The sequence below is a fragment of the Sceloporus undulatus genome, chromosome 1 (assembly GCF_019175285.1).
Source record: "Sceloporus undulatus isolate JIND9_A2432 ecotype Alabama chromosome 1, SceUnd_v1.1, whole genome shotgun sequence".
NCBI classification, from domain to species: Eukaryota; Metazoa; Chordata; class Lepidosauria; order Squamata; family Phrynosomatidae; genus Sceloporus; species Sceloporus undulatus.
In genome coordinates this window covers 242,401,156-242,421,268 of record NC_056522.1, presented here as the reverse complement: position 1 = coordinate 242,421,268, position 20,113 = coordinate 242,401,156, and the positions used below count along the sequence as shown (strand labels likewise).

General features: G+C 42.4%; 1 protein-coding gene and 1 long non-coding RNA gene across 6 annotated transcripts in view; both read right to left on the bottom strand.

Moving 5' to 3' along the window:
• The window catches only part of LOC121931572, a 152,972-nt gene that overhangs the window by 68,185 nt on the left and 64,674 nt on the right, over positions 1–20,113 (bottom strand). The gene's annotated exons all lie outside the window — the stretch shown is intronic.
• LOC121931535 (leucine-zipper-like transcriptional regulator 1 homolog) overlaps positions 1–20,113 on the bottom strand; it is a 51,375-nt gene that overhangs the window by 5,786 nt on the left and 25,476 nt on the right. The window contains exons 1-7 of one of the 5 annotated variants that reach the window (XM_042469441.1): positions 17,840–17,890; positions 15,838–15,928; positions 10,981–11,083; positions 7,175–7,395; positions 5,848–5,927; positions 3,180–3,258; positions 1,098–1,144 (exon numbers count right to left, since the gene is read on the bottom strand). In XM_042469441.1, coding sequence (XP_042325375.1) covers positions 1,098–1,144; positions 3,180–3,258; positions 5,848–5,927; positions 7,175–7,337 — 369 coding nt within the window. In that variant the 5' untranslated portion in view covers positions 7,338–7,395; positions 10,981–11,083; positions 15,838–15,928; positions 17,840–17,890. Of the gene's footprint in view, positions 1–1,097; positions 1,145–3,179; positions 3,259–5,847; positions 5,928–7,174; positions 7,396–10,980; positions 11,084–15,837; positions 15,929–16,031; positions 16,053–17,839; positions 17,891–20,113 lie in introns of those variants that run through there. The other 4 variants (XM_042469432.1, XM_042469404.1, XM_042469424.1 and 1 more) reach the window with 4 other exon arrangements.

The window sequence follows — 20,113 nt, the reverse complement described above, 5'->3', positions numbered from 1 at the left end:
GAAGAGAACATTGCATTTCTCTAAAGTAGCCTCCATGCTTTTGCATTAGGGAAATCTGCCTGATGAAGAAGCCAGTGGAGCTTTGAAAGCTTGCATCATGTATTTTGTGCATTTCATTTTGGCCAATTAAAGGTATTACTGTTCTGTAAATTTTGGATGCTATTGCACTTTGAATCTCAAAAGTTACAAGACCATAAGTCCAATGTATGATGTTGTAACTACTCAACCTGATACCAACCCATGATTCTAAGAAAGCATAAACCACACTTGCTTTGTCAAACAGTAATACTTTACACCCTTTCACATTTTTCCTATGAAACAAACCTTGCCTTCAGACTGCATGTACAGTTATGATATTCTCAGAGTGCTCTTCCCTCATCCAGATCAAAAAAGCAGTTGAGCACCACTTGTAAAGTTGGTGGGTGCTATATCTTTCATTAGGGCATCAGTAGGAGGTAGGAGAGAGCAGCAGCCCGAAAGTTCTCTCCAGCATAGAATAATGGAGCTCTCTACTATTGCCTGATAGGAGAAGAATTTAGAACATCAGAGCTGCCCCTGGCCATTCTCTAGTTAAACAAAGACTGCCCAACCGCATGCACATACTGATTGAAAGCACACCACACGACTTTGCACTCTTCTGCATGAATAGAGTTTTACAAAATTCAGGACCTTTTGCTTGGTTTTTCTTGTTGCCACAAAATGGCAGCAGAGTCTGGATTTCCCCAGCCCAATGTGCTTCCCAATTTTTCAAGGAAACATTATTTAATTCCTGTAAACATGAAGGGAGTCCAATAACGATGCTAAGGAATTCAGTGCAGAAAGAAGTTATCTATGCATAACATGCATATTATATCCAAAGTACTACCCTTATTTCAAGATTTAAAACTATATATTCCTAGGATGACATTCAAGGAGGAAGCAGTAAAAATCCTTATTCTAACAGGGAAACCATGACTGCACCACAGTCTGCTGCCACATTTCTCTGGCTGAACCCAGCCTGGAACTGTTTTCAAAACATATTCCCAATCAAGCTGTTTGATCAACAAAGCAACATATTTCATGTATGATTCATACATTTCTGTTTCCCATTTTCTTACCTCACCCTCCACTGCTGTGAGCTGGCACTTCATCCACTTGGTTGTATCTGCAATGTTAATAAAGTATCAGCAACAATACTAATCACAAGAGGGCACTGCTCCCCTACAAGCAAGGCTGAGGTGACCTCTGAAGAAAAAGGAATAGCATCCTTTTGACAGCAAGTGTCCTCAGTTCAGAATAAGAATCCAGGCTTAATCTCAGGCACTCGATATCCAGTTGTTAAACCAGAGTACTTGGTGTCAGTGGGTACTTGGTAAATCAACAACTATATAAGTTCTGTTGATACAGTTTTGTTGTTCTAACTGAGCCAGCAACAGGCTTTAGACCAATGTTAAATTTTCCCCTGCAAGTTTTAAACCAAGCACCTCCTAACATCATTTTGATTCTTGCCTCTTTAACTTCACACTGATGTATGGTATTGTTTAAAGACAAACATGAAGACCCTCAAATTTTGCAGTACGTAGAATTATTTAGAGCAGTCAAGATTTCTGATACAAAGTTACTGATACAGTGGTGCCTCGGGTTACGAAATTAATTCGTTCCGCGGCCGCTTTCGTAACCTGAAAAGCCTTCGTAAGCCGAAATGCCATAGGCGCTAATGGGGAAAAAGCCGCGGCTCCGCCGCAGCTCCATTTAAAATAGCGCCGGAGTTTTTTTGTAACCCGAAAAAACTTTTGTAACCCGAAACAATAATTCCCTATGGGATTTTTTCGTATCCCGAAAAATTCGTAACCTGGGTATTTCGTATCCCGAGGTACCACTGTAATCCTGACAGCTTTAAAGAACAGCCAAAACTGCCATATAATGGAAACAGAAAGTGTAGACACACAGCTGTTAAAACAAATCAGATGTTTCTACATGGTCTACAACTCTTCTTTTAAAAACATTACCTGAGTGCAGACACAAGTCAGGTACAATTTGACTTGAAATACCTATTTTACATCACAGTAAATGGATGAAAACTGGTGAACATTGATGCTAATTATCACATATAAAAGTTGCCAATCCCAGATATAACAATGAATGTTGACTTTTACCTACAGTAAATTGATTATTTGTTTTCTGGTGTACATATGTGAATATCAACATTTTCCAAATTTAGGACGTGCATACTCTCTAACATTTCATAAATGAAAACTGGACACATATGGCCAAGCAACATTAAGGTGGGAAAAGTGATCAGCGAGGAAGAATAGAAAAGCTGGGACAGACAGCAGCAGTTGTGTCTCCCTGAGCCAACTGGGAAGGGCAAGATTCCTCCCCAACTCTCTTCCCTCTATTGAGTTAATTAAATGCAACCTACTCTTGCACTTTGAATTCAGTTTGCAGCAACTGAAGTAAGCTGAGGAAAATGGGAGGAGAGAGACATAGGACATTTTGAAGTAGCTGGGCAAGTGGGATAACGGAAGGGACTGTACCTACCAAATCAGGACAACCGAAAAGTATGGGACACGGGCCCTCTGCTTACATATATAATCAGAATGATGTTGAACAAAAAGTATCCTGCTATCTCTCCATGCATTTTCAGATGCTGTTCTGTTCTCTGAGCCACAGAAGGGGCTACACATAAGCATATTCTGGCTTTTTCCCCATGATAAATCAGCAAAGCAGCAGTTTTAGGCTGGAGGTTGAGGTCACTCCTTTGCTTGGATGCTCAAGGGCCTGGGAGAACTAAGCTATGCCAGGAAGTTCCCTGGTTAATTTGTATAGTGTTCTTCCTACAGTGTAAGAAGTTCCCTACACTGGGGAGGACGTGGAACTGCTACCACTCTTTCCGTGACAGAGACTTAAACTACCCACTAGCAGCCTTCAGGATCTAGGTCTTATTGTTAGCATATAAACCCCCCTATAGCAGGGATGGACAAGCTACAGGACCTGCCCCTCCTGGCTAGGCTAGAAGTGGTTGCATATCTGCAGCTGGTTTCATAGAAACAGTTTTTGGAGGTGAAACAAGGGGCTCTTTCCCTCAAGACTACTCAAATAGACGGGCAAACCACCTGCAGTCCATGGGCCACCCACTTCGGAATAATATTAGGTTTTTCAACAATACATTTGAAAATCCTACTTTTCTTGTTCCGTACCAGTGTCATACATCCAGAGAGGATTCTTCTTCTGTGTGAAAGCAGAGTCTACCATTCCACCAAAAATATAGAGAACACCCTGCAAACACAATAATAATTTTCTAATGAACAATATCTGCACTTTACCTCCAGTTCAGTACAATTAATTCAAGGTAAGTCACAAACCACAACATCCTGCAACATGCTGCAGATATAAGAATGGTTTACATGGCCAGTTACATGAACAGGCTGAACATAAGACCCAACCATATTACATTCAAACATTTATGCTGCAAATAGGGAGCTGCAAAGCTAGGCAGGACAGCAAATGGCTGCTTCCTCTCTTCCAGCATAGGACCATGGGGATTCAGCAAATGCAGGAATTTGGGGTGAGCACTATGCCTAGTGAGCGAGTACCAAAGACACTGGTGCCCCTCCTGTGCTACATTCTCTTCCACCCCAAAGAAAAGATACACAGTTGTCCTATCTGCCCTGTGATAAAAGCTGAGAAAGAAATCTTGGCTGCAGCCAGAGTCATAAAATCTTTCACCAAGCCAACATTTTGTGACAAAACACTGGAGAGAATAAATCTGTAGTGAAAAGGCTTGTTTACCCTATTGCAAATTCCTAGTCACATCAGGTGGGTACCACACTCTTTACATTACTGTTTCCACAATATTTGGTGGCATTTCATCTTGCAGCAAGGACTAACTTCAAGGCACATATTTGAATGGTGTTTTCCAAATTCCTTTCTGGGATAACTTTCTGGAGCTAGTTTACATGTTACAATCCCTCAATGGAATCTATTGAAAAGCATCAGGAACAACATTTTAAAATCTGCTGAGTACAGACTCAAACTAGGATGGTGTCAGAAGTTATATAGGCCACTGTCTTATAGACAGGAATGGGAAATACTGCATATGAAATCTCTTTGCCAACAAGACCAATAGTGTGCTACCACATGTAAGTCCTTTTTTTGCAGCTTCCACTTGGGACTGTAATGGTAGATTAACAACAACAACAATTTATTTCAGTCACTGACCAGTGTAAAATAAAATAAAATACAATTGTTAAAACAAAAATCAGAATTGATCTCTGCTGTCTAATAACTAATATCAAGTGTTACCAACCCCCTGGGGGCATGTTTTACACATAACGTAACAAAATTTTGCTACGTTAAGTGTAACAGTTTGGTTCTGACTATCCAACAGATAGCGTAAGTAAAAAACATCAGTGTGTCCAGGAAATTTGGTTACATAAAGGGTAATCAGCTGATGGCAGATATCCTTATAATACTGACAATACAAAAGTACATGAACTATGGTTTCTATAGCACCAGTATCACAGGGACAAAATCGGAGTTCATGGGGGATTTTCCCACATATAGGTAGGTTAAATACTGAGTGGTCTTACTGGACAAAATTGTCCTTAAGCTGACTATTTTTCACTAATTCTTCTCAACATAAAGTAAACAACAAAAGCGTGAAGTTTGTTGTTTTTTGTAGTCAATCTGGTTTAAGCCCTGGCTGTAGATCAGACAGCTTTGGTCACTTTGGTAGATGACCTACATTAGGAACAGGACACAGGAATGTTCCTATTGGTTCTACTGTTCTTCTCAGTGGCTTTCTATACCACTGCCCATGGTATCCTTCTGGGTCACCTTGCTGGGATGGGATGGGACTTGGGGGCACTGTTTTACAGGGACTCTGTTCCCTTCTGGAGGGGTGAATCCAGAAGGTGGTGCTGGAGTATGCCTGTTTAAGAAGAAGAAGAAACAGCAGCAATGATGGTGGAGAGCAGTGTTATCCACTCCAGATTCACATTAAGGGGGGAAATCCACGAAGCTTTCCAAACACAAGTTCATTCATGTTGTAAATTCAGAGGCTGAAATTCTGTTAAAGACTGGTCAAGCACAAACCTCTCCCAAGCACAGTAATGCAGGTGGTTGGAGAGGGAGGGAACCAAACAACCAAGCTTTCCTGCTGTCCCCTTCCATGGCCAATGAATGCTAATTTGGAATGGGGGAGAGGAAATGCTCTCAGGGCCATCCAGTTGTCATTGTACAATCTAAAGAAAAGTTTTACACAAGGAAATAGTCAATACTTCCTTGTACAACAACCTTAAAAATACTTATGCTGGAATAAGCCCTTACCGCACTGTCCAGGCACCATTTTGGCACCTGCTCATCCATATGGCATGGACCATGATGATCCATGGTGGCGCAGTGCCCAAATGGCACAGCATGGAAGAGGCGTCATCATGGCGCACCAGCATGCCAATGGCGTCCCTTCCAGGACGCAAAAATTAATTCCTTTGGTGGGCTGCCACATCTGGTTGCCACAGCCTTCATCTGGGGAAAAAGGAGTGGCGACTCGCCACCTGTATGTATAGCCCCAAAGTTAGTTAAAACTGGACTAGAAATTCTCACCCTAAGGCAAAAAGATGAACCCACATATTGTCTGCCCAGAAAAAAGTATGAGATAGTACTAGGGCAGAAGATCAAAAAGGAGGTCTAATTGCAATAAAAGAGAACAATGAATGAGCCTAGATCCATTTGCTAGTCCCAATTGGATTAGACTCAGCGAATTAATGGATTTGTTTCCATTGATTCAAAGAGTCTACTCTGGTTGAGACTAACAACTGGAGTTAAACTGTACAGTTTGCAGGACTGGACCAACCCCAAACTTGCCTGATATTCCACCATTGAATGCTCTTCCAGTTCTTCTGGGCCATCTTCCGAATCATCCAACCTTTCCCATTCATTGCTCTCTAGAAAATGTATTGATTGTTATGATGTGAAACAGAAATATGAAATAACCTAGTTTATCACCTTCCTAACATGGGCCCACAACACACTGCACAAATAATACAAATCAAGACCACTTTAAGTGCTCTGGCTCAGCATTAGGGAATCCTGGGAATTCCCTAGAGTTAAGGAATCCTGGCCAGATAAAGAACTGTTGAGTTTTCACAAAGAGGACTTTAATCTTTGGTTCTGAGATGTACAAACAGACTATCAAAGTGCTTTGACAGACTTCTATATACAAACACTACCACACTGAGCATTCAGCTCACTCTCTTATATACAGTTTCCCTCTTGGGGTTTGAGTCCTTCTCCCTCTTGGGATGTCACCCAGTTTCCTGTCATCTGACAGCTGTTACTCTGTAGACCTGAAGCCTGCTGGTTTCACCTCCTGTCCCTCTGTCATCACCTTCCTGTGACTCAGGACTCTCCAAATGTTGAGTCATCATGCCTGCCACCTGAACTCAGGTTATCTTGTCACCTTTGTCCCAGTTCCAAGCCATAGCCACATCTCTGACATTTTCTACCCAGAGTGCTCTGTACATGCCACTGAAGTCCACCTTAAAATCCAGCCACCCTCACCAAGGGGCAGCGTTCTGCAGTGCTGATGAGTAAAGGACTGAAGGATGACATGGACAGCCCCCTCCCACCAGCAAACAGCAGTGCATCAAGGAGTTGTGACAGGACCCTGCAAGGATCCCTGCTTCTGCTCATTGCACTGTGGCTCACTGGCTGGGGGAAGCTGGACACATCATCTGTGGCAAATCACCAGGCAGACTTGATTCCAACAGCCAATCCTTGGTCAGGCTGGCTGTTGGAATCAAATCTGCCTGGTGACTTGCCACATACCTTTCCCCTTCGAAGTCACTGTTCTATAGAGATCCTCCAACGGGTCTCTATAAAGAGCAATGAGGTCTAGCAACTTTTCAACATCCTTCAGCACTCCACTCTCCAGCACTACAGAACTCTGTCTCTTGGTGCAGTGGGATAGATTTTAAGGAGGGTTTTGGAGGTCAGATTGGGAGACGGAGTGGGCCACATCATTGTGACTATACATCTGCTGCATTATCCCAGGTAATGCCTGCCAGATTTTTTTTAAACAAACAAACAGGGAAACCTAAACCATAACATGGATGGCAAACAAAGGTTGGGTGAATACAGTCTGTGGAATTTGATTTTGTGGACAATGAAACAAGTGAACAGGGAAGCTTACCTATTTTGTACCTCCAGAAGTCATTCAAGCTTGTATTTTGCCTGCCACCATAAACATAAAGGAAGCCCTTACAGATACAGCTGGCATGCTTGAATCTGTCACATGGAGAAACTTTGCTCTGCAGTACTGGCTGCCATGAATATTGTTCTGTTTTTCTTTTCATCCCTGGGTTAGCTGGGAAGCATGGCCATGCAAATGTTTTCTCAGAATATCACAGCAACCTGAATAGAGGAAAACAAAATCAGAAAACTGGAATGTTGATAGAACACTTCTAGAGTGCTAGAGCAAACAAACAAACAAACAGCTTCATTTATATACTGCTTTATACTGAACTAACAGTGTCTAAGCAGTTTACAACTGTAAGCTAATTGTCCCCTACAATCTGGGTACTCATTTTAGTGACCTCGAAAGGAAACAAAAACAGATACATTTGTAGAAAATTCAAAACTGTAACATTTTATTACATAACAAAATATAGTGAGCCCGCGTCATACACAGGCTCCTTTTAGGCAGCTTTCAGCATACGCCACACAGCGAGCACAAGCCCCATTATATCCAATGGGGCTCGCGAATGGCACTTGCAGCTGTGCAGCCATGCAGTGAGCATGAGCCCCATTGGATATAATGGGGCTCAAGCGTATGCGTTTTTTGCTTTACGCGGGGGAGGGGGTCCAGAAAGGATCCCCCACGTAAAGCAAGGGCCCACTGTAAATATCTAGCTTTATGCTTATTCCACACACACATTACCTAATAACTCTTCTCTTTCAGACAAAATGACACCTTTTTCTGAACTCAGTCCACATTCTCAGCTCACCAAAACCCAGTCCAGCTCTTCTCCATTAACTTCCTCCTAACTGGCCTTCACATTCTATTTCTAATTCCCCAATTCTGTTTCATCCCGCTCCCATCTAACTATTTAACACACATGCTTCTAGGTTATATCCTGCCCCCAGCCCTTCTTTACAGCATTCTTAGGGCTGAGATTGGCTGCCTCTAACCAGGCTTGCCCAGCTTCTCCCTTCACCAATGTGTAACTTCAAAAAAGTGTAACAGTAAGTGGAGTTGCATGTGTGGACAGCTGTGCACATGGCAGTATTTTAAAGCACACAAAGTAGCATGTGAATGTGCATTGCCTCTATGCATATCCATTTCACATTAGGCACTGCAGTTTTACAATGGGTTGTCGGCCAAGTACATATTGACCGCTGATCCACATACATTGCACTACACTGGCATTCAGTATAAAGCTTGTGTAATGTAACTCAATCATTGTGTAATATAATTAGAAGAAGACTATAACTGGGAAGGGTAGCTATGAAAGAACTAGACACGATCCTAAACTGCAAAGACATAAAACACTAAAGTCAGGATTGTCCAAGCCATTGTATTCTCCATCACCATGCACGGATGCAACAGCTAGTCAGTGAAGCAAGCCAACAGAAAGAAAATCAACTCATTTGAGATGTGGTGCTGGAGAAGAATGCTGAGAATGCTGTGGATGTCCCCAAAGACAAACAATTGGGTCCTAGAACAGATCAAGAATTCATTTCCCTGGAGGCCAAGTTGACTAAACTGAGGCTGTCATGCTTTGGGCACATCATGAGAAGATGGGACTCACTAGAAAAACAATAATGCTAGGAAAGTTAAGGGCAGTAGAAAGAGAGGAAGACTACATCTTAGATGGACAGACTCAATCAAGGAGACCACGGCCCTGAGCCTGCAGGACCTGAGCAGAGCAGTTGACAATGGGGGGACTTGGAGATGTCATCATGCGTCAAAGTCAACTCAAAGGCAACAATGTAACTCTGCCAGGGGACCATTTACACTGCACTGAAGCAATGCAGGATCTTCACATGATAGGATTGCCAGGGAGAGTGGAAAATGAAATGGTAAACATAGTTCAGTGTAAAGCAAGTGTAAAGTATCATATATAGGGCCAAATAAACCTTACATCATCTATGCACTGATTGGGTGGAGTGACAACCAGGAAAGGGATAAGAAGATAACATGGAGCTCTGCCCTAGCCCACAGTCACCAAACAGAAACAGAATGAAGGCCAAAAAAAAACATTGCTTGGTTTGGAGCTGCAAGTTTATTTTCAGAAAGAAGACAGAAAACAAAAACAGAAAGCACTTGGCCAAGTGGGCGCCAAAACGTTAGATCAGCATTTTTCAGGCATTTTTAAAGCTTAGCTTGCTTCATAGGATATGCAAGCAGACCAATCAGCTTGTTTGGCCCTGCTCACCTGGTATAACTTTCCACTCCGCCTATCACATGTTTCCCCTTGATATGTTCCCCCACCCTTCAAATACATTGCATGATCATTAAAAGCTCCAACTCATGCATCCCACGATGTGTAAATTAATATTATAATGAAGCTTAATGTCTAAAGTTCACCTTTGTGGTCGCTTACCCTCCCATGATCCAGTGTAGTTTTAGATTATTTCCACTGACCATGAGCTTGGTTTCAGTCTGACAGTTTATCCATATTATTCTATTTTTGATTAACTTATTCTTATTAATAGCACAGCTAGCTTCCTGTTATTCTTTGCAGTTAGATTATCCTCTGCAAGCTTCAAGCTTTCTTGTTTCAGTAAGTAGAAAAAATGGCAAGACCCATCATTCAGTAGCTTTATGGAGCAGTATAGCTGGGAATCTTTAAGAATAACCTTGCTATCTCTGTCCTCATCTTACAATAACAAGAACTACAGTGGACCACTTGAAAGACTTTATCTATTCTAGACTTCTGTCCAGACAATGACCAACCACATTCTCATGGGAAATGCATAACTGGGACACTGAGGTGTATTGACCAGAACTGTAGTGTTCTGGTCACCACACCATTAAAAGCTGCAAAAGGGATGACCAGTGTGACCAAGGGGAGCCCTGGTGGTGCAGTGGTTAAATACCTGTACTGCTGCCACTTACTCAAAACCATAAGGTTGCACATTCAATATGAGCAAAAGGGCTCAAGTTTGACTCAGGCTTGCATGCTTCGAGGTCACTAAAATGAGTACCCAGCTTGTTGGGGGCAATTAGTTTACAGTAGCTTAGACACTGCTAGTTTGGTATGAAGTGGTATATAAATGAAGCTGTTTGGTTTTTTGTTTTGTTTGTTTGTTTGTTTGTAATGAGGAAACATTACAAATTTCAGGGCTCTTCAGCTTAGGAAAAGGTAAGCACATGGGGAAATGATAAGAATTGTACAAAATTATGTATGATGTAGAGAAAGAGACTAATGGGCTCTCCAGACTGCCCCTAAGGTGTGGCATGCAACTGCCCCTTTATTGGCCAGATCGGGGCTGCAGCAACCTCATGCCGTGGGCCTGATCTAGCCTCTGGAGAGCGCAAAAAGGAGCTGCAAAAAGCAGCTCCTTTTTGCATTCTCCAAGGGAAGACACAGCTTTATGACGCCCTTTTGGCTCTGCATCATCTGGATGCAGTGCTGAAGGTGCATCATGATGGCATGTGCCGTTTGGACCAGCGCGTACCAAAATGGCACATGGGACAGAGTTAGGGCATCCAGTGTGAAAACACTGCGCCCTGACTCTTCCCACAGGCCGGCACAAAGTGTCGGTTTATTTAGGTCCTAAGTGAGAAATACTAGAATCCTGGAGCATCCAATGAAGCTAAATTCTGCAAAATTCAGGACAGATAAAAAGAGTTATTCAAACAGCATATATTTAAACTATCGAATTCACTACCCAATTTATAGTCATGTACACTGATTTGGATGGCTTTCAAAGGGGGATTAGCCAAATCATAATACGATCATAATAGCTATAACCATGGTGGTTGTATATTACCTCTAGTACAGAGGCAGCATGTGTCTGCATGTGAATTACTGGGAAACAGGAGCAGGAGGGTGTTGGGTTGTGGTTAAGGTCTTCCCATAGGCATGTGGCTGGCCTATGTGGAAACAGAATGCAAAACAAGATGTATCACTCTTCTTTCTTTGTCCTTATGTTACCTCTGTTAATTTAACACAAGCATCTGTGTAACAGAAACAGTTCACAAGACATTTTTTAAAAGGCCATCATATGTTAAAAACTGATGGCCATAAACTTTTATAGAGTTAAAGGTACAAAGCAACATCATAACTTAGTATTTTTAAAAATGCCTAATAGGTACTTTTTACTAATAATAATAATAATAATAATAATAATAATAATAATAATAATAATATCATAGATATTATGTTGCAGATGGAGCAAGCTTGTTTTCTGCAGCACCGGACACTAGAACAGAGAATCATAGATCAATTGATGCAAACTACAGGACTGCCGGAGACTTACAGACTACTAAGAGAAGAAGAGAAAGAGGAGATGGAAGATGAAACAATTTGTCAAATACATAGAAAAAAAGCAATTAGTGCAGAAAAGTGGGGAAAGGCTGAGAAACTACAGAAAGAAAAGGAAATGAAAGAAAATAGCAGTACCAAACTTTCTGCTATTCCCTCTCACTTCAACAACCTGTATCTTATTAGTAACTACTATTCTGTTTGCAATTGTGTATCTATGTGTGCCTGTGTGCATGCACACTGTGCTTTCAAGTCACCTGTGGGCTTAAGACAACCCCATGATATCCTTAGATCAAAAATATTCAGAGGTTGTTTGCCACTGTCGCCTTCTATCTATTCTGTTCTCTCCCCTCCCCCTTTCTTTTAGGAACACAGAAACATGTTTCAAACTCACTGTTTTTATAAACATGGGCTATTTCTGTTTAATGTTAGAAACAATTTACTGTGGAAACACTGTTACTACTTTTAAAATCACAGTCTGCTTTCTTAAGCGAGACTGACACCTATGTGTTGAAAGTTAAAGGTAACAGTTCCTGATAAAAGAGCAAACAAATTTGAAAACATTCCACATAGAATTAAAAAGAGAGCATATTTTATTTTGGTTGACATTTCGAGGTAAATCAGAACAAAACACAAACTGAAAATACAATTATTAAAAGCCCACTGCTTTAGGAGAGATCTGTAGCTGGTAGGCAGGAAAAGGAAAGAAAATCATTATCATCATCATCATTATCATCATCATCATCATCATCCCACTTTTCCCCAAAAGTTTGGAATCAAAGTAATTTACAATTTAAAATAATGCAATCAAAACATATAAAAGTGAGCATCAAAATAGAATTAAACTGTTACAGTATTACAGTATGAAAACACATCAACGAGTATAAGAAGGTGGTAAGAGAAAGGAAAAACTGGCAGAAGAATTGGCAAGATGTTGAAGAGGATGGAATGATAAGACTGATCACTAACAGATGATGGGAACAGACGATGGGAAAGGGTAAAGGAATGTGCATGGAAGGAGCAGACAGTTGAACAGGAAGATGAGAAAGAAAACACACATATTCGGTAAAGAGAACCAATAAACAGGAAAGAAAACATATGTATTTAGTAAAGAGAACCAATAAATAAAGAAATGTTATAAGTAAGAGGTAAGTAGTCTAAATCATCTATTGCTATTACTTTTCTCATAAAAGGGAAGTCTGGCATTCTGTTTGCACCAAGGATAATACAATGCATAAAATCATCCTGCAAAACCTGTTTTTCATCTCTGTAAATACACTGGCAAAGCAACAGTGGCCAAGAATGATCTAATCTAATCACCTATCACATAAAGCCTGGGTAATTTCTGGCTCTTTTCTGTCCTAATTAGTCACCCTACATTGGATCCCTTGCTGTCCCTCAGGCACTGCTAGTTGGACTATATATATATATATATATATATACATATATACAGTACAGCCAAATTTGTTAGCTTGAGGTTAGCTTTTGCCCTCAGTATTAGAATTCACACTTCTGATAAATACAGTAATCACGTTTCCTTGACACATCATTAGCCATACAATCAGAGTAAGTATTTTAAAGCATATCAATTTCAGGCTAGCTTAGCAGGCTTTTAAAAAGTCTCATGCACATTACTTGGGTTATGTTAAACTGGTAGATGCAAACAGATACAGAGCATGGTTTCTTCTTTCTGGCAGGTTAGGCACCTGCAGATGTTTGAAGCACTTTATGAAGTGTTCTGTGCTTTCTGGCCACAGCCACACATCATTTCCAATTTTCAGCTTAGAGGGGTCATGCCATTACCTTTTGAAGAAGTGACAACTATTAGCCCCAAAGCTTTAGCTTCAGCTACACACGAGCTTCCCCAGTGCTTAAGGTCTTTTGGGGACACATCCTTAGGTTTTATACCCATAGGAGATTCAATCCACAAGGGTCCAGAGCACAGCCTTCTAAACTGCAATTCTACAGATTGGAATTCATATCCAGTTGCATCTCTTTATGGCATTTGTTTTAGACTATGAATAGAACAATCCTAACCCAACTATAAAACCTTTCAAGGAGGTAGAGCTAGTTCAAGGAGAACCCATCTGCCCCAGTGGTTCCACTCACATTTGCAAAAGCTCTACAGGGAGAACTCTTGTAAAAGTTGGGCTGCCAAGTGAACAAAGGATGGTGCTTCTTTTCCCTTAATGGGCTGTGACAGGGATGTAGCCAGGATTTTGGGAAGGGGGGGTCCAGACTAAGTGTCACCATTATAATGGGGCTTGGGTGTGGCAGTGTAGCAGCACGTGCCATTCCTTGTATCTAACAGAAGGGTGGTCCAGACCCCACAGACACCCCACCTTAGCTACGTCCCAGCAGGCGTTCCTAGTATGACAACCAGCATCTAGTTAGTACTTTCTCTACAAAACCATTAAAGCAGTGATTCTCAAAGTGGGTGCCCACTGTGATGAGGGAGTGGCAGGTGAACCTTCAGTACTGGTGTGCAAGAAAGACAAGGGGAGACAGTAGCCTTTAGGACCATGGTGGGGATGAGCACATGGTGGCAGGGGAGAAGCAACAACAAAAAAAGGAGCTTTCACATTTGGGACCCTGCTTACACTTTCTGAACTATGCTGACATTCAGCTGGCAGATTGGAGCTGTTCTGCTGCTCGCTTTCTTTTGTCCGACAGGGTGAGAGAAGATGTAGCAAATGTTTGTGATTGACAGGAGGATTAGGAGATTTGTGATTGACAGGAAGATTAGGAGGGATAGCTAAGGAGGACAGAATCAAAATTCAAAATGACCTGGGCCAAACTAACAAAATGAAATTCAACACAGAGAAATGTAAGGTACTTCACTTAGGGTGGAAAACAGAACCTGATGCACAACAGGACACCAGAACACTGGCTAGGGAATGCCAATGCACACCAATAGAGCCTGATGGGCATCAGGACACTCTTGCCAGTGTCCCATGTCACATTTTTGCAATTCAGTAACAGGATTCCTTAGTGCTTTTGCTACTTGGCTAACTATGTGTACAGTTATGCAGAATAGACTATGACAGAGAATTCTAGCCATGACTAAGCAATGCTACTGCTTCTCAAACAGTCTCTGTAGCCAGTTCTTAGAAGGGGCAACAAGGCCATCTAAGCAAACCCATTGCCACCAAGAAATTACTTGGAATTTCCATAGAGGGAAGTTCAGTGACTTTTATGCCAGAAAATAATTACATATTTCAAGCACAAAACCACAAATTAATGTTACTTGAAATGTTAATTAAATACTATTTTGTGTTTTATTAAAATCAATAAAAAGCTATTTCAAATGCAATTTATTTTAGATTAGTATCTTATATTACACCTTAGAACAAAAGCCAGCTGCTCTTGAAATCCTTCAGTCTCCTCTCAGAGGAAGATATTTGTGGAATTTCCCACATCAGAGCTCTCAAACTAAGAAATTTTCTAGTACCAGTCGTTCCAAACACAATTCCAAATGAGATTTCTGAGAAGTAACTTCCTGGAGCCTTTATTGATAATAGAAAGTACACACCAACAACCCAAGTGGCACTCAGTCAAAGCTAAAGCTAATACAGATTAGAAGAAGCATTAAATAAAAAAAAGAATACCATAAGTCCACACACCCACATAGAGCACTATATCCTGCTGCCCAGTGCCTCTTGAAAAATGTGGCTGTCACCTTCTTCACATAGCCCCAAGACAAAATCATTTTCATCTGCTGAGCCCCTCTCCTCCAAAAATGTAGCAGATACTGTTCTCCTGTCCAAGGATAACTTTCTTTTGCTGCTGCTTATTATACTCTCATGGTATCATGTCCTCCTCCTCTTCAGCACAAGAAGACATTGACACACGCCAGTTCCATCCCCTGGAAGTCCCGCCCCCTGGAAGACCCTTTCCCCCTGAAGTGCCCCCCCCCCGCACCAGATGGCACCAGGTGTGGGAACGGCACTCAGACTCTAAAAGGTTTGCCATCACTGTCCTAGGTTCAGTCCTTACTATTTCAAAGAAATATTAAATGTCTTTATTATTACATTCACATTTATATATAAAGGTTTCCCCTTTAACAAGTTTGTCTAGACATGTCCGACTGTAGGTGGCGGTGTTCATCTCTGTTACTAAGCCAAAGAGCCAGCGTTGTCAAAGACTGCCCAGAACGCTTTACCTTCCCACCAAAGTGCATCCCATTGACATGAAGACATTCAACAGCCACTATAACAACCCTCATAAATCTCAGCCAGCATGACCAGAGGTTAGGAAATATGGGATTTGTTGTCCAGGACATCTGGAGAGCACCAGGTTGCTATTCCTGCCATCGGAAGTACACTATCCATAGAAGTAACGGGAATCTGATTGAACTACTGACCTGCTTGGCACTTCCTTCTTTCCAGCTCTTGAATATGGATGGGTTTTTGATGAGCCACTTCCTGGGGAGCAGAAGTCACAGGTGCAGTAGTCTGTTGTCAAAACACAAAACATTGTTTTAGTGTTATAGACACATCAGATTCCAAGAATATGGCTCAGATAATAAATTATCTTTCCTTTAATGCACAATGTCACCTAGTTTGTTCCTGGTCCCAATGACATCTGAAAGCCCTGGGCTCAGGGAAGCTAATAGAACCATTGAGCTGGAGGGGGTCTCATTGGACATGGAGTCCAACCCCTTGCTCAATGCAGGATCTCCAGCTAAAGCATTCCCAGCAGGTAGCTGTCCATCCTCTTTCTGAAAGAGTCCAGAGAAGGAGACCCCATCACCTCTCTAGGCAATTAGTTCTATTTCTGAACTACTCTGACCCTCCTAGAACATCAAACCACTAGAATTGGTCCTACCTTCTAGAACAACCACTGAGTTATTTAAAGAGTGTCATCATGTCACCTATTAGTCTTCTCTTCACCAAGTTGAACATACCCAGCTCCTTAGTTGCTTTAAGGACACACACACTTAATGGTCAGTTCCGAACAAGAGGAAATCAAATGCGAACATGATATAATGGTTAGGCTTAAACACCCATTGAGCCATTATGATCCCCCCAAGGGTTTGGGCATGTTATTTCTCAGCCTAGTCCCTCTGGTTATTTAGGTAAACAGAAAACATACTGAACACAGAAAAGTTCTATAGAAGATGTTACGGAGCCTACAAGTCTTGCAGATATTAAAACATGCCATCTCCTCTTAGTGCACTTTATTTTTGTACTCCTGGCTGTGATGGGATCAGATTTTGTCTTCTGATTAATAAGACACTACTGCCTCTCCCCAAACAGAGTAAACTTAAGAATCGTTGTTCCTATGCTCCCCTCCTTTTTTCAAAACAGGAAAAGGTGTTGGTTCTGGGCAATATACGAAATGGGCCTTCCGCATTCATTGCCTCACAATATAATCTTGGAGACACAGAAAACTTTGGACCCAAGGAAAAGCTTGTGACCAGAATTCCCCAGAGTCCAGCCCTGAAGCTTCTTGTGTGTGTTTTAATGCTAGGGCTCAGCTGTGGAACATGAGAAGAAGAAACAACTGAGAAGGGAGAGAGCATTTGCTGCTCCAAAAAAATGACTGTAAGCAGCTGCCAGCGAGGGGGGGCTGGGGAAGAGGGGCAGATGCTCCCAGTCAGAAGCCGGGACTTAAAGCAAGACTAGGGAGTCTGAGGGAGGAGACCCAATGTACGAAGCCTATGCTGTCCTGGTAAAGATTTGGGGGGTATTCAAAAGCTCACCAAGAAAAACCCATGAAAAGATCACCGCCTTTGGGGGGGGGGGGCAAAAGTGGGGGAAACGACTGGAAGGCGCACAACAAGGACGACACAAACAGTAATACTGTGTAAGTATAAACAACAACAACATAAGGACAGAGGGAGAGAGAATGGGGGGAGAAAAAGGCCTGGCCAGCAAGGCTTATATCCCAAAAGCAGAGAGTTGGGGGACATTCCCTCAGACGCCCAAGAACTAGACTGCTGGGGCTCCCTTTTCTCCAACTTTGGGCCCCCTGTTTTTTCTTATCCTCTCCTCCTTTGCTCCCTGAACCCTCCTGGGGGGAGGAGAGGGGGGTCTTCTCCTTGGGCAGCTTTCTCCAGAGAGGGCTGGCCTTGCCCTTCCTCTGGACAAAGACACCAAATAAAGCCAGCCACTTCTCCTTCCTCCAGAAGTTAACGGAAACCACCAGACCCTCAGCAGCAGCAGAAGAAGAGCTGCAGCAGCAACTGGAGGCTCCCTGGGCAGCAGCAGCAGCAGCAGAGGCAGAGGGGGCAGGAGGAGGAGGAGGAGGCTCCCCATGGCCCTCAGTCTGTCCTGCCCTCCAACCAGGGAGGCCCCCGTCTCCTCAGACTAGGGCGCTTGGGGTCCCCTTCCTTCCCCCCAGAACCCCAGGGCTCCCCTCACCTCTGCCTCTGCCTCTTCGCCTCGCCTCCTGCCTCTGGCACAGTCTCTCTCTCTCTCTCTCTGGAGTGGCTCAGCAAGGCGCGCCCCCGACTAAGGCGCGCCCCCGAGAGCCCTGACTCAAAAGGGGGGGGGGCAATGCCATCCTCCCAGCAAAATGGAGGACAAGCTGAAAGCCCTCCCAGGAATGTCATCGTGGAACCTGAAACTGATAAATTAACTCATCTTCTGAGAAATAAACCCAAGCACAGGTTTAGGAAAGACTGGACAAGAAATAGCAGCAGGTACTAAAACAAAGGACAGGACTTGCCCAGAGGGACAGCAGACTGGCCCAGAGAGAATCATTGGGTATACTATAGTGGGGAATCATTGGGCCAGTGCTCCCCAAGGATTCCCTCTGGGCAAGTATGGTTTTCTCTATGGGCAAGCACTGTCATTGGTTTTAGTAAGTTCCATGAGAAATTGTCAGGCTTCTGAAAGCAATCTTGGAAATAATCAGAGGATTAAAAAAGCATGAAATAAGAATGTTTTAGATGAGAAATGAGAAAAATTCCTCAAGAAGATAAGATAGGAGAAGAACTGAAATATGAAAAAGGAGAGAAGGTGGAAAAAGAGCAAAGTGATAGATGGAGACTAGAGATGAGGATTTTTTTGGTGATTAAATCTGACAATATTGCACAGTATATGGTAAGGATGTATGGTGATAGGTGATGTATAGTTGATCATTTGTTATATGGTTTTTGGGTTTTTTTAATGTTTGTTCCTTGTATCTTCGGTGTGTTAGTTTATTCTGTAGTATGTGTGTCAGAATGTAATTTTAAAAAGAATATTTTTTTAAAAAAAAAAGCTTAGCCGGGATCATTGTGTTGGCCATATAGCAAAGTCCAATAACATCCCAAATCTACCAAACAGTGATTCCTTTATCAGACCATCCAAAATGCACAAAATACATGATGCAAGCTTTTGAAGCTCCACTGGCTTCTTCATCAGGCAAAAATGTCAAAACCATACAGGAGAGGGAGGAAATGAAGATGTTAGCGAGAGGGCCTGCATTTTGCTAGTTTTGTTCTCAGTTAAGATGGTATTTCTTAAATTAAGCTCAAAATGGAGGACGTTTTGAAATTCCTCCTGGACAGAAGGCTGAAATGGAGGACATGTCCTGGAAAAGGAGGACACTCTGGTCACCCTGTTCTTTCTTTCTTTCTTTCTTTCTGTCTGTCTGTCTGTCTTTGTTTTGTTTTAGTTTTAGCTGTTGTCCTGTTGACTCCGACTCATGGGGACCCTGAGGAAGAAGACCTGTCCTCCACTACTGTACTCTGTTCTGGTCTTGCAGGCTCATACCCATGGCCTCCACAATGAGTCTTATCCATCTGGCCTTTGGTCTTCCTCTTTTTCTGCTGCCTTCTACCTTCCCTAGCATTATTATGTTTTCTAGTGAGTAATCTCTTCTCGTGGTGCATCGGAAGTACAAAAGCCTCAGTTTCGTCATCTTGGCTTCCGGGGAGAGTTTGGGCCACACATTAACAAATGCAATTTGCTTCCTAAAGCTCAGTTGAACAGAAAATATTGTAAAGAACAAAAGATAACTTTCTGGCCTTGCGTCACACAGTTTAGTGCAAATATTAAGATGCATATAATGTTCAGTTCAGCAGCTATTGCAGAACGTCATGCCACAAGTCCACTTCAAAGTGGGGCATGACATGGAACCATTAATAAAATGCTCCAGTACAGTGGTGTCCCTAGGTTGCAGGCCACACTGGGTGACGTCTTAGAGAGCAGCCACGATGGACCCTGAATGGGTGCTCTGGAGGCATGTCCCCCACCTCAGCAGTGGTCTGGGTGGGCAGGCAACCAGTGGGGGGAGGAGGTAGGGCAAGGTGTCACACCTGGTGACACCAACCTCACCACTGCTAAAGTATATAAAAATTCACATTAAATTTCTAAAATATATAGTTGTCCCTCCACATTTGCAGTTTTTACTTTTGTGGATTTGATTAATATGTTCCCTCTAGGAATCTCTAGGTCCTCCAGCGCAACTCTTCCAGACGTTGACCATAGAGTTGTACTGGAGGACCTAGAAATTACTAGAGAAAACACTTCTGTAAGCATTTGTAGTTCTTCCAGCATGATTCTGTGGTGAACCTCTGGCAGAGGTTCACCACAGAGTTGAACTGGAGGACCTAGAGATTCCTAGAAAGGTGTTCTCACAGGTAAAAAAAATAGTGGTTTTTTTATTTGCAGTTTTCCCACTTTCATGGGGGTCCTGTGCCCCTAACC